Here is a 14,194-nt window from a genome sequence, read left to right as displayed (position 1 = left end):
ACCTGTAATAACAAATTCTTTCGGGATCTTTAAATTTCCCCCCAAATAAATAGATAATAATAATAACAAAAAATTTCTACCTCTGCGTCTTTATGACGGGTCTTAACATCGCAGGCCTCTTCTCGTCCTTGTTGTTCGGGAGGCGCAAATAGTCCTGGTCCCCCAGCAGGAAAAGATCCTTTGAGATGATCATCGCAACGAGAACAACGACTTAGGGTGGTTTGAAACCCCGCCGATGGAGGAACGCGAGCCGCACGCTACGCGCACTTCCGGCGGCGCGACCGCATCGTATTCAATTCGATTTAATTGCGACGAGGAGCGAATCCTGCGTCGACTTTGTCGTCCCCGGTGTGTGCGCGCCCTCGAATCCGAACGCGATCCGATAAACGCCCGTTTTTCGTTTCTTCGGCACTCGGTGGAGTGGCACGTCCTGCTGCCTGCGCGGCTCTCTCGAGACTGAAAGAGCGCTCGACGCCGTCGTCGCCGCCGCCGCCGCTGATCATCAGCCGCTACTCACTTGTTTTGCGCCGTCGCTATATGTATTCATCGATACATTTTTTGATTCTTTTTCGTGATTTATTGGTAAATAATATTAAAATTTCTTTGTCTATTTTAAATAATTGATCTAGATTGTTTTGGAAAAAGTTCCAAAATCTCCCCACCAATATCTTTGTTTAAGTATCTTGGTTACACTTAATGTTGTAGTTTTCGTCATCACATCTTTGTTGTCATACTTCAATAAGTTTTTAGGCTTGTTTGTAGTTCGCTAATTGTAAGTGGTTTAAGGATTTTGCAAATAGCAACGCAACCCTAAACAGAGCAACTTTAAAATGAGCTAACCCACTCATTGTAATGGAATGTTGAAACGTCGCTGATTGAATTGTTTAGAAACTCAACCTAAGTTTAAAGCAATAAGCACAAAACAAATCAATCGAAACTATGGATTGGCTTAACTATTCTAAGTAAAAACTAAATGACTAGATAAGATAGAAGACTAGATATTGGAGGTAAAAGACTATGGACAAAAGGGTAGATACTATAGAATCAATGTTATGTAGCTAATTACGCTTTCATACAGCCCGTAGACGTTTGGGGAACGCAACTACCGTAGCGGAAAGATACTCAACGTCGAAATCGTCTCATATCTTCTGAAGGACGCGCTTCAGAATATCGAGATTCTTGTGGGCTTTGCTCCACATGGAAAAATTGAGGGCCGCCTTAACTTAATGCGCGGATGCTGAGACTTATTGGAATGTATAGGGGAGTCTGTTGTAATGAGACTGGCTCTAACGAAACACTTCCATCATCGGAATCTCATCATGGTAGATCTCGACTGTCTACAAAAATCAGCGGTATGACCCTTTTGGGAAATAAATATAATTTCTTGTTCCATAAAAGTGAGAGTCTTTTGCATTTTGATGCTACCAAGTCCTAAATGATGTTTGTCCTGGCTTATATTTAGCTCTTAGCCCCTTTTCGGAGATTCTTCTTGGAATTTTAGCGAACCTTGTCGAACGACAGATTATGCATTAGAACAAAGTTACAACATCGCAGTTAAACTTTTGTTACACCCTGTAGATACTGCTTTCACAAGACTGCTTATTGTTTGCACAAGACTAGATACTGTTGATATAAGATTAGTAAGTGGATTTTTGTACCACTTTACCAACTCAGTGAAACTATACAGGATGTCCAAAAAGTTTTCATAGGCCGATTCTTGGAGGTTTTTGTTTTCTGGTCATGGTGTTATTAGGCTTAAAGATCGATTTTATTTTCTCCAATAAGGTTTTAAGCAATTTAATTTCCTTAATGAGATTAAAAGTTTGGCCTTTTCTCATCAGTTTTCACTATTCTCGTCGTAAAGAGCTTAATGATTCGATGAAGGTGTAAACAAATTAGTTATTAATCGTGGCACAATCTTCAATGATATTAAAAATCTGATTTCAAAATCATTGATTTATTTATTTTCGATAGATTTGTGGAATTCAAGATAAATTTGTCATTCAAGTCTACCCCTTTATTAATCATAACCTATCCCAATTGCAATTCCTTTGAGCCCGGAAAGGATAAGAAAACGATAAGATAAGAAAATTCCGAACGTAAATAAAAATAAGATTAAATCGAAAAAAAAAGAAAAAATCAAAATAAATAACGCGAAAAAGAGGGACATAGTTTCCAATAGTATATCATCGGGGGGCATTTTTCTGTATATCGTTAACGTAATGCACATCTGGTGTGTGGGGTCCCGTTCGCGCAACTCTCGTGTTTGATTAATTTCGCGGTCGAAATTACCGCAGGGTTCGTCGACCCGCGGGGCCGCGATAAAATACGCGAACTATATATATCGTCTTTTATATATAGAACGGCCCTCCGAGCGTCTCTCGCCTTAGAATATAAAAGTCCGGGGGCCGCCCCCTTCGGTCCCCCGCCCGTAGCCGCTACCGCCGCCTCTTTGTTGTCTCTCTCCCCTTTTTCCGAAACGAAAACGGGATTTAGATAAGTTATCGCGCGAGTTCAGTTTCGTTATCTGCACGTCTGTGAGGATAAACAAAAAAAATGAGTACATAAAAGATTTTTTTTTTATTAAAGACTTTTAAATATCATCGAATGCTTCTAAATCGATCGCTCCGATATCTTCGCTCGTTATTAATTCCATGATGGCTCTAAAAAGTTATTAATTAATTCATTATTAATTAATTGAATTACAGTAAAACCTCGATATACTAACAGACCTTGTTGGAATGAACTTCAGATATAACGGACAAAATATTTTTTTTAGCGGAACTGAGGCAGTGATTTTAAGTTTTCAATAGTAACATATCATTTAGAAACCGAGGCAGCTGTGCTGCCGAGGCAGTAGTCCTAAGTTTTCATTAATAACATATTATTAGATACCGAGGCAGCCGTGCTGCCGAGGTGGTAGTTCTAGGTTTGCAGTAATAACATATTATTTAGAAACCGAGGCAGCTGTGCTGCCGAGGCAGTAGTCTAAGGTTTTCAATAATAACATATCATTAGAAACCGAAGCAGCCGTGCTCCCGAGGCAGTGGTTCTAGTTATCCAATAATAACATATCATTTAGAAACCGAGGCAGCCGTGCTGCCGAGGTAGTGGTTCCAGGTTTTCAATAACATATTATTTATGAACCGAGGCAGTAGCTTTAGTTCTTAAAATAAACTTTTACAAATGCATTACTTAGAAGCCGAGGCAGCCGTTCAAGGTTTTCAACAATCTAGCACTGAATAACAGGTAAAACTAGAACTAACACTAGATCTAGAATGTTTCTAGTTCTAGGTCTAGTGTTACTTCTAGTTTTACACTAGCACTATTACTATGTAGAACTTACAGTAATACCTAGGACTAGAATCGGGTTGCTTTAGTCGCGCGTCTCTAGACCGCTAAACCCGAATGATTCTAGTTCTTGGTATAGTGTTAGTTCTTGTTTTATACTTGCACTGTCACTAGAACTAACATTAGATCTAGAAACATTTGGGTTTAGCCATACGTCTCTTAAGACGGCTAACCCCGAATGTTTCTAGGTCTAGTGTTAGTTCTAGTTTTATTGTTATTGAGTGCTAGATTGTTGTATATTTTTTAATGACTTACAAGTAGAATCAAGATTAGAAGTTAGTTAGTTCTAGTTTTAGCTGTTATTCAGCATTAGATTGTTATAATATATTTCTCATTGAATCCGTATATTCCATATTAATCCGTTATATCGAGGTTTTACCGCAATTTCTTTTTTTCTTACTCAAGCATTTTTATATCGGTATTTTCCTTGTTCCAATCGACGAATCCCGGATTTGATATTTTCCTTTCCAAGAACAAACTCAAACAGTTTCTCAACTCCAAAATAATTTCCATCGTGGTTTCGGAGCATTTAAATTTTAATTTTTCCGCCACAACGATCGTGTTAACCCCGTTTTCTAAGCATTTCGATAATCGATCTCCGAAGAATATGCACGGTAATGGCTGGGCGATCGTTGCGTCATAAATAAAATCGGACGAAGATTTCAATCGGTGATAATAAACGAGGAGAGGCGAATCGAACGAGCGCTCCTTAGAAAGAATCGATTTCGGGTGTAATTCGAGTTTTTGATGGGTGAGGGTATAAAAAATTGATTTGAATTTTTTCTGTTTATGAACGGCGATATTTGGGTATAATCCAGCGCAAATTATCGCTTTAATTAAACTGATATTGTTCGAGTTATAATTTAAAGTAGGATTTTTCGGGTTTTTATCCCCGACGAAATTTAATTCGTACAAATACTCCATGAATTGCAGCTTCATGTTTTGTAGTTGTTTCAAAATGTGGTAACTTAAGAAAAATCTCCAACAAAATCGAGATGGGTTCGATTCGGATTCGAATCTTTTTAGTGTTTCGTGTAAGAGGAGGTGATCGCTTTTTAGGAATCCCCCTAAATCGAATTTTTTCGCGTCGGCTTCTTTCTCTTTCCCCAAAGGTAATTGAAATGGGTCTTTGTAATCCAAAGCTGCCGCGACTGATAAAATCGGATCTAAGCAGCTAAAAATTGATGCTAAAACTAGCATTTTTCCGATTTGGGGGTTAACTGGGAGGGTTGCTAAATGATAACCGAGGGGGGTTAAATTCTCGGATTCGTCTAAGGCGTTTAATCTTTGTAAAAATTCGATTGATGCTTCGATGGCTTTTTCGTCGGGTTGGTCCATTAGTGAGCCTAAAAATGTTTTTGCCCCCCCTAATTGGAGGATTTTGATTTGTAAAATAACCGATTCTAATCGGCGTCTTAAAATTTCGGGGGTTTGATACGAATCGAGCAACATTTCGCGCGCTTTAGAATATAAATGGAAACAAACTCCGGGTTTGACCCTCCCCGCTCTTCCTTTCCTTTGATTCGCGTTAGCCAAAGTGACCCATTCTGGTAATAAAGTTTGCACATTTGTTTCTAAATAAAAGCGGGTTAATTTAATTTTGCCGCAATCTACAACAAAAACGACATCGTCGATTGTGATTGAAGTCTCGGCGATATTCGTGGATAAAATTATTTTTCTCACCCCTTTGGGGGGTGTATCGAATATCGCTTTTTGATCAACTGTCGGCATTTGGGAGTGTAAAGGAATAATGATAAATTTATTGCTGGGGAAGAACCCTGATGAGGTCATCGCCTTATTCAAGCTTGAAATTTCAGTAAAACCCGTTAAAAAAACTAAAATCGCCCCCATCTCATCCACTTCCTTCGCGCAAATCTCTTTTAACAAAGCCAAAATTAACTCGATATTAATTTTTTCGGAATTGCAATTTCTTAACTGCGCGCAAGTTTGTTTTGAGTATTTCCCCTCAAATTCTAATTGTCTTAAATAAGGCTCAATCATCCCTGAGTACTCGGAGTTAAATTTATATTTTTTTGAGTGCCTCTTCCCTGGATGATTTCTTGTCGAGCGATCTTCTTCAAAAACGAATTTAGTTCGCTCAATAACATCTTCTAAGTAGTATTCCTCAACGTGGTAAGTAAACCCAGGGATGCTAATCATTGGGCAATTGTTATAAAATTTCGAGAATTTCTCCGAATCTAACGTAGCGCTCATTAAGATGACTCTGAGATCTTTTCGCTTAATAATAACCTGTTTTAGGAGTGAAATTAAAAAATCTGACATTGTATCTCTTTCATGAATTTCATCTAAGATTAAATGAGATACTCCAGATAATCCAGGATCATTTTCCATTTGTTTTAATAAAACCCCTGTTGTGCAAAATGTAATTGAACAAGTTTCTCTGGGTAACCTTTTCTCTAATCGAATTTGATACCCAACACTTTTTCCTAAATTTTCCGCGCGTTCTTCAGCTACTCGATGCGCGACGGAAATCGCGCTAATCCTTCTTGGTTGTGTACATATTATCTTACAAAGTGATCCTTTCAAGTCTTTTATGTACTCATCTAAAATAAATTGGGAAACCTGGGTGGTTTTACCACAACCTGTCTCGCCACTAATTACACAAACTTGATTTTTTTCGATTATTTTAACGATTTCGTCTTTCATCTCATAAGCTGGGAGTCTTTCTCGTTTCTTTAACACAGCTTGATACTTAGAATTCGTTTCTTTACTCATAAATTCTTCGTAAAAGTTTTTATTGAGGTTATTATTCGATTTTAAACTCAAATGAGTAATGCTTAACTTATCAAGTATAGATCCGGAGATGTTTTTAATGTATTTATCTTGAAAGATGTTGTTTTTTAAATCTTCTTTTGCATCATTCGATGAGTTGTATGTTTTTAATAACAACGATATTTGTCGTTTTCGATCTTCTGATAACAAAATTGTACCAACCTGAATTTACAACAATACAGTTGTTTAAGTCATATAATTATTATTTCTTTATTTACTTACAACGGATTTTTCGTTTCTTCTTTTGTTAGCGTAAAACAACCCAATTTCTTTTCCTTTCAAGTGTCCGGGATGTCTTCCGCTGCCACGGTTAAATTTCGAAGGTCTCCGCCGAGACGAATCACTCATTTTATTAGAAACGTTATGTGACAAACTAATATATCTAAAATTTTGGCTACCAAATTTGAATGAAACGGTTAGAATTGACATGAATCATTTTTAGGTTAGATTTTTTAATGTTTTGTGTTGTGGTAGTATTGCCATCTTTTAGAATTTACTGCAAGTTCTATAGTAACTAAGTTTTGTTACTTGTTTCATAGATGGCGCTGTATACAGAAACTCGAAATTATCTATAAATCAAGTGTAATAATAACAGATTTTGATGATTTCTGACCGTAGTACCTACAGATATGATGTAAAAGAACGATTTTCAAAATTTTCAAAAATATGTCTATTACTACTTAACTAAGAGACATAGATTTTTTTCTTATTTTTACCAAAACAGGTATGGGTTGGCCTCTTACCCGGTGCCCGTTTGGCGTTGAGTTTCGGGACACTCTGTATATAACCCCATGTCTTTTGCAGTGCTTCTATGACATCTCTTTCTGTTTTGTCCATAATGTTCAGATCATCTGCGTCTGCTAGGTTAAAAATTATTAAAAATTGTGTTAGACACACAAGATACATAAGACTGTGCCGTGATGTATGTCAAATTCTCAAAACATATCTTGATTATTTTCACTCTACGTACTACGCGACCTCGGCTTTATTCTCTAAATCGGTAAAGATAGTGTATTTAATGATAGAGTGCAATCAAGCTAGGGCCTCGGCCGCAAGCGACCTCGGCTTTATTTATTCTTTACGCTGATTAAGATGGTGTACTTAAAGATAGAGTGCACTCAAACTAGGCCTCGGCCGCAAACAACCTCGGCTTTATTCTCTAAACCGTTACAGATAGTGTATACAAAGATAGAGTGCAATCAAGCTAACGCCTCGGCCGCAAGCGACCTCGGCTTTATTTTCTAAACCAATAGAGATGATGTATTGAAACACTTGAAAATAGAGTGCTATAAATCTAGCGCCTCGGCCGCAAGCGACCTCGGCTTTATTTTGTAGACCAATAGAGATGATGTATTGAAATACTTGAAAATAGAGTGCTATAAATCTAGCGCCTCGGCCGCAAGCGACCTCGGCTTATTAAAAAGACATCGTAGTTTCTGTGGAAATTGAGCCGAGACAGTTAACAGCAAATGTTAATACATACTTAATTTCGTCTGATGAAAGTGACCTTGAACCAATCACGAAAAAAAGATAGATGAATCATAAACATTTTGGTAGAAGTGCTTTTTATGTTTACCTAAATGGAGAGAAAATGTATGTACTGCAACTTTTTTATGCATGAAAGTCACAAATTCCACTCTCTGAGTCTCTTAATGAATGAATTCACGGTCGGCACACCATAAAATTCAATTTACCGGATAGAGACTTTAATTTTTTGGGGCCGCATTGCAATAACGAGCCGGTTCTTGGATGGTTTTTCCGGAGTTCACGTCGTATTTTCCGGGGATTTTCGAAACCACGCCGCAGTTTACCGCACATAAACGCATAAATAAGCGTTATTGCCCTCGCGTTCTGGGGGGGCGTAGGGCACCGTATGGTGCCAACAAATGCCGCGGAATTGCCACTACGCGTACGTGACGGGAATTTCCAGACTCGACCCAAAAATCCCGCAATTTTATATTTCGACTGAAAAGTATTTTCTTAAAAGCTTTTTTTTTTTTCGAAAATATACAAATGTAAATGCGAACAATTTTGGGGTCGGAAAGAAAGAAAAATGGATCAGTCGTAATCAGATATAAACATTTCAATGAGGCATCGAGTCTGGGTAACGGAAAAGACATTCGCAAATAAGATTCTGAACTCATCTGCACCATAAAGCGGTCCCGAAATGGGTTCGGCCCTGAAGAGAAAGATTCCATATTCACGAACCGGGACGCATCGATCTGTAACGTCAAAGTGCGAAAGAAAGTCGCTTGCATCCCCTCAAGAATTCAAATCTACTCGAACCATCCTATACGATCTATTCCATCTTTCAAACTCCAAAAACCAATTTAGTTCTTTAACATCTTTTTTTGAATTAGAAAAATTACCTCTATAATTTGTTTCCTCCACTTCTAACGACCCTTTTTCACCCTCCCTTATTCATTTACTTTTTTTTTGTTTTACCTTGTTTTAGACGCTTAATTAATAAAGAAAGTGTAAAGAAAAACAAAAAGTTTTTTTAACAAATCGTTAACTTTGTACAATTTATATAGTTACACGTTTTACACGTCGCAGCGTTTTGTATCAACCCCCCGGCGGCTGTTTTGACAGTAACGGAATGCGTCTTTCCCCCTCGGCAGATTAATAAAGGGTGCATCGGACCTTCGTCAAGAGATTACGAGAGAGGGGTGACACCCTCCAGGAAGTCACTCCTACTCATCCACCGTTGCACATTTGCATTAAAAGACAAAAAAGTAAAGGGAGGGTGAATTCTACGTCAGAAGTTAAAAACAATATAATATAGTACTATTAAAAAGAATGATATAGATCAAAAATACAGGAAAACCGTGATATTAAGGATTAATACAACAATCTAGCGCTAAATAACGATTAAAACCAGAACTAACACTATATTTCATACATAATTGGCACCCTATATTTATTATTGAACTAAAACTAGAACTAACACAAGACCTAGAACTAGAATCTAGTTGTAGAACGTTTCTAGTTCTTGGTCTAGTGATAGTGCTAGTTTTAAATCACTAAGTATAACTTAAAAATATTTTGTCCGTTATATCGAGGTTTTACTGTATTAAAAAGGTTAATGGAGTGGTTCTTATCTCTTCAAAAACATTTTTATGGCATCGAGTGATTCAATCTAAAGCTTTCCAGATTGGGGTGAAAGCTAAATTTCCCGTGGAAGCGATGCTTGAAGGACCTTATCGCCTCGTTCCAATTATCGGAGGAAAAAGAAAATGGCTTAGAAACTTAATCACTAATAATAACAACTTAATCGACACCACAGCATCGTATTAAAAAAAATCCCCATTAAAACTTAACTAATCATTCTAGTGTAACGATGTAATTGAAGGTACATTACCGTTTAGGTTAATGCTTGTACAATTAGTGAAACCATCAGGGACACGTGTCGCTAACCATTTCAACCTAACCCATCTCATCCCCTCTAACATAAAATGAAATAATTTACAAATTTTTCTTTTAATGAATTTTTTGATTAATTAATTAAACTCGAATGTTCCTCGAGTCGATCTGTAATACATAGAGAGAGATCCCAACCCCATAACTAGAACAATGGATCCGAATTTCCCTTCGACTTCACCTCTATGAACGCCAGTAAAGATTAGGATTGCGGAAACGTCGACCCAGGACCGGATCGAGTACCGATTCGCACGATTCAAATCAACCCCATCATGAATACCGAGATTATTATTTATTACCATTTGGCGGTTCTGTTTCATTCCCGTGGACCTCATTTCGGTCCATTTTAGGGTTTCGATATGGATTTTCTCCATTCCGCGATTAAAATCGATCGATTAGACGTACAAAGGGTCGAATTTTAGTGTTAATGGGACGCGAAGAGATGTTATTAAGCCATTTACGGGTGTCGTATTAATAAATGTGTATTGGGAGGTGCAAGGTTTTCCTTTAACTAGAAACACGACCGGTATAAAGCTGTAGACTGTAAAGTTGGACGATAAAAGGGCGAATTGGTGGTTATCGATTCGATCGGATCGACGATAACCCATTAAGGGTCAGGAAAATTGGCGATTAAAACTTTCTCGCCTCAAACTCTCTCTTCGATGGGTTTTCGATAATTAAATTTCTAGAAATTCTATGTATATCAAATACTGCTAATATTTTTATAAAGTTTATTTTTTTTAATTAAGTTTATTGCAATTTCCTATTTTATATTACACAACCACACAGTTAACTTCCTCCATTATCCCTACTATCACTTGTAATGAATTAATGGAGGACGATGTACTGCTTTGAACCCTTTTTCCCCACAATATCACCCTCACTCCTCATATACAATTCCTGAGTCAAGACCAGATACACACAAATCTCTTCTGCCATACGCCTTACATTCAACATAGCAGTTTTTCGTCTTTCCATACTACAGTGTATTCTATTTAATTTTTACCATGTTTTAATACAAATTAAAATTGATTGATTGAATTTGGTAGATGGGCATGAACCAATTCTCGTTGTATTTCCATTTTTATTTCGTTTCTTGCTACTGCGGTTGTTTTTCCGTTTTGGTTATCTTTCCTATGACATCTGTATATGTGATATCCTGCTATACCTCTCGATTATGCATCTCACCAATTAATGTATCAGTAGTAAAAATAGTAGATAAATAAAAACGAGATGTGTGTGGTATAATATAATATTCAACCACATTTCTTCGTTTCGGTTTTTGGGAAAACGACGGTCAAGAGACTTTTATAGCAAGGGCGACTTCCCCAAGTCCCTCTAGGGAGCCACTATTAGTTCCGACAATGGACAATCAATGACCCTCTCCATCAATCACCGCCTCTACGGTAGTCTAAAAGCCCACGACAAGAAACCCAATGAAAATCGCATGATTCCGAATACTTTTTTTCTGCACCAGCCATCCCCTTCTTTTTTCGAAACGAAATCATGATCAATTTTGTTCTGGATTAATTTAAACGACCACCTCAAGCGTGAGCCATAGAAAAAAGGGCACAATAAAAAATAGGGAACTCCCTTCGTAGAAATAAAAGGGAACGATTTTAACGCCCTCATCCCCTAACGTTAAAACGGACGGAACTAGTCGTAAATTTCGGGTAGCTTTTAATTTTATAATTGCCCGTGGAAGTATTTGCATATTTCCTCGGGGGAGAGGTGCGGGGAACGAATTAGAGGCGGTGAAAAATTTTAAACTAAAGCGATTTATTAAGGTATAAAAGAAAAGGCGATTATCCCGGCCGGGTTGACGCGATGTATACAAGGACACTTTCTCTTCCTGATGCTGCTTCGTCGGATTCCTGGCTTCTACGCCTGCTCCGAAATGTTCCCGTACACGTTCTCGATGCACTCGGCGCCGCGACGCCCGACAGAAACGACGCTCGCGTCTAGATTTCCGATAAAAACGCGATTCGCGAACTTTTTATTTTTTATAAAATTATTTTTTGATATCATTTTTATTTAATTATTTTTTTGTGCGAAATAAGTGGGTTTTTAAAAAATTTTCATATCATAATCGCATCATATCTTTCATAAAAATTTCATATTAATCATATCTATATTAATATCATTTTTTTAAGAATATAAATATAAAAGTGATTAAGTGAGAATAACTTTGATTAATTAAAGAATTAATTAATAATGTCTGAAAGTGCTTATAACTCGCCGCTACCTCTCAGGAGATTCACTGAATCTTGTTGTTCGAGTCCTGCGAGAAGTATTGGGAGTCATCATACCGAAACTTTAACGGATTCTGATGGCGAAAATGAGTTTGTTACGGAAACTCCGGGAATCCCGGATCAAACCGTTATTTCTGGGTGGCTCAAGTTCAGGGATAATAAAAAGGTAATTTTTTTTTGGGGGATTTTTTAATGTTTTATAACAGAAAATCTGTGTTTAGAATATCGCATGTCTTGGGGCAATACGCTGCGTTTGCATGTTGAGTTATCGGTACATAAAATCACCAGCGAGAACGTTCAACTGTACTCGTACCATTAAGGAAGTTGTCAATTAGCATTCACTATATAAAACAAGGAAACTAAACGAAACGTATCGAAATTTTAGATTTAAAAAAGTAAATAAATTAGAAAGATTCGTCTTCATATATCTCTTGGTACGATTCTCGGGGTTTATTAACAGGCCGAAGACGGAATGAGGCACGTGCAGGACCAATTACTTCAACAGCCCTTCGCGTTTCCCATAACCCAACCCAGTTGAACTCGTCTCAACCCGGACACGTAGCGGTCCTTATTCCTAGTTAAGGCTAAAGCTCTCTCTCGCGGATTTTTGAAGGTGGTGAAAATCCCGAAAAATAAATTGGAGCTGATACTCGCCTTTTACGATTAGCCAACTCTCAAAGGAAACATCCCGAAAAGCCGTTTGACCCGGTCGTTCTCTATCGGTTTACGCAAAAGCTTCGATGGAACGGATGGGATGGAGAGGAGGGAGTTTGGAAATTAAAATTCACCGGACTTGGTCCGGCCCGATGGGCTCAAAGTATTCCCCGTCTATGAAGTTTCGATGGGGAGAGTTATTGGAGTTATCCCCAACTTTAAATCCGATAGATTCTTTAGGATTTAACAAGAAGTCTCCTATATTTCTTTCCTTTATTTAAAATCACGTTTCCAAAGACGTTTCATTACTAAAACATTTCGATTGCAATTAAAATCGACTTTCTTTCTATGAAGATCGCTTGAGGCCGAGGCGCTACCTTTTTATCTGTTAGAACACTTTATCTACATCTAACCCTTTATTTCTAAGAGTTTCGATACATTATATACATCAATGTATAGACTAAAACCGAGGTCGCTTGCGGCCGAGGCATTAGTTTGATACCACTCTATCTTTAAATGCACCATCTTAATCAGTATAGAGAATAAATAAAGCCGAGGTCGGTTGCGGCCGAGGCACTAGTTTGATCACGCTCTATCTTTAAAAGTTTTAACCCTCCATCTTAATGAGCTTAGAGAATAAATAAAGCCGAGGTCGCTTGCGGCCGAGGCGGTAGCTTGGTTGCACTTTATCTTTAAATACACTATCTTAATCAGTATAGAGAATAAATAAAGCCGAGGTCGCTTGCGGCCGAGGCGCTAGCTTGATTGGACTTTTAAGAGTGGTCGCTTACGGCCGAGGCACTAGTTTGAATAAACCCTTATATAGATTGCTTTAGAGAATAACCAGAAAAGTTTTTGGAAAATTTTTTAAATTATTGAAGATATGACCTTTTTTAGCGTGCATATGCTGGTTGAGAATGTTTAGAATGGTTCACAAGATTACACAAAAACTGATTGATTGATTATTTTGGTCTAGGGCTCAATTTGTTCATAAATAGTTTAGCCGGAACAACAATTATTTTAATCCGCTAAATTTAACTATTTTTTTAGCCAGCGATTTTCTTTTCCACATAAAAAATTAATAAATTAAATTTCGCAATTTCCTAAATTAACTCCTTCAAAATATGCATTTTTACTCCATTTTCAAAAAAAGTTCTCCCTTTTTTTAAACATCTATCTATTCGATTGAAACGGCGAAAAATTACGACATGTCAGACGCGGTTGCGCCCTAATCACATATTTATGAGTCCCTTTCGGCTCGCTGACTCGAAAACTTGATCCAAACGGCCGTTTCCGATCTTTTTCTTCATCGATTCCGTATATTCAACGATCGTCTATTTCAAACTCTTTTTTGTCTCTTTGAAACTTCGTCCCATCGCAAGGTAATTATTCTCAATTATTAAAACTCGATTCTAACGTAATTGGATTTTGCAAAATCCCCGTAGAATTGTTACTTTCCGTGTTAATCCAAAAAAACTTTTTCGTCGATCTTATCAAAAAAGCGAGTTTTAATTCCATTTTAATACCGCGCGATAAATCTTTTTCGTTGTATTAAATCAAAACATTCGAATTTATGTAAAACATAAAACGCTTTGAATGAAAATTTCCCAGAAAACTTCTATTCTCACATTGTTTTATTCATTAGATGCGTAGACACAATGGGGACGGATTGAGCTTTAGCCATTTTGACGCGAAAGGGTGAAAAGCTCGTCGGAAAAGCTCGA

The 14,194-nt window shown here is 37.4% G+C and overlaps 3 protein-coding genes across 5 annotated transcripts in view; 1 reads left to right on the top strand and 2 right to left on the bottom strand.

Moving 5' to 3' along the window:
* LOC111426238 (Early gene at 23) overlaps positions 1-14,194 on the bottom strand; it is a 31,539-nt gene that overhangs the window by 11,970 nt on the left and 5,375 nt on the right. Inside the window, exon 1 of one of the 2 annotated variants that reach the window (XM_023060675.2) lies at positions 81-448. The exons of the other annotated variant lie outside the window; for it this stretch is intronic. Coding sequence (XP_022916443.2) covers positions 81-193 — 113 coding nt within the window. The 5' untranslated portion in view covers positions 194-448. Of the gene's footprint in view, positions 1-80; positions 449-14,194 lie in introns of those variants that run through there. 2 annotated transcript variants of the gene reach the window in all.
* LOC111426226 (ATP-dependent DNA/RNA helicase DHX36-like) lies at positions 2,562-6,606 on the bottom strand. The gene is made up of 3 exons (XM_023060656.2): positions 6,367-6,606; positions 3,752-6,306; positions 2,562-2,663 (listed from the first exon to the last, which is right to left on the bottom strand). The coding sequence occupies exons 1-3, from the start codon at positions 6,571-6,573 to the stop codon at positions 2,594-2,596; spliced, it is 2,832 nt and encodes a 943-aa protein (XP_022916424.2). The 5' UTR covers positions 6,574-6,606; the 3' UTR covers positions 2,562-2,593.
* The window catches only part of LOC111426234 (uncharacterized), a 66,300-nt gene continuing 63,827 nt past the window's right edge, over positions 11,722-14,194 (top strand). The window contains exon 1 of one of the 2 annotated variants that reach the window (XM_023060665.2): positions 11,722-11,982. In XM_023060665.2, coding sequence (XP_022916433.1) covers positions 11,779-11,982 — 204 coding nt within the window. In that variant the 5' untranslated portion in view covers positions 11,722-11,778. The remainder of the gene's footprint in view (positions 11,983-14,194) is intronic. The other variant, XM_023060666.2, reaches the window with a different exon arrangement.

This window comes from Onthophagus taurus, chromosome 5 (genome assembly GCF_036711975.1).
Source record: "Onthophagus taurus isolate NC chromosome 5, IU_Otau_3.0, whole genome shotgun sequence".
NCBI lineage: Eukaryota > Metazoa > Arthropoda > Insecta > Coleoptera > Scarabaeidae > Onthophagus > Onthophagus taurus.
The sequence above is the reverse complement of the archived record's forward strand: the minus strand, read 5'-3'. Positions and strand labels throughout refer to the sequence as shown.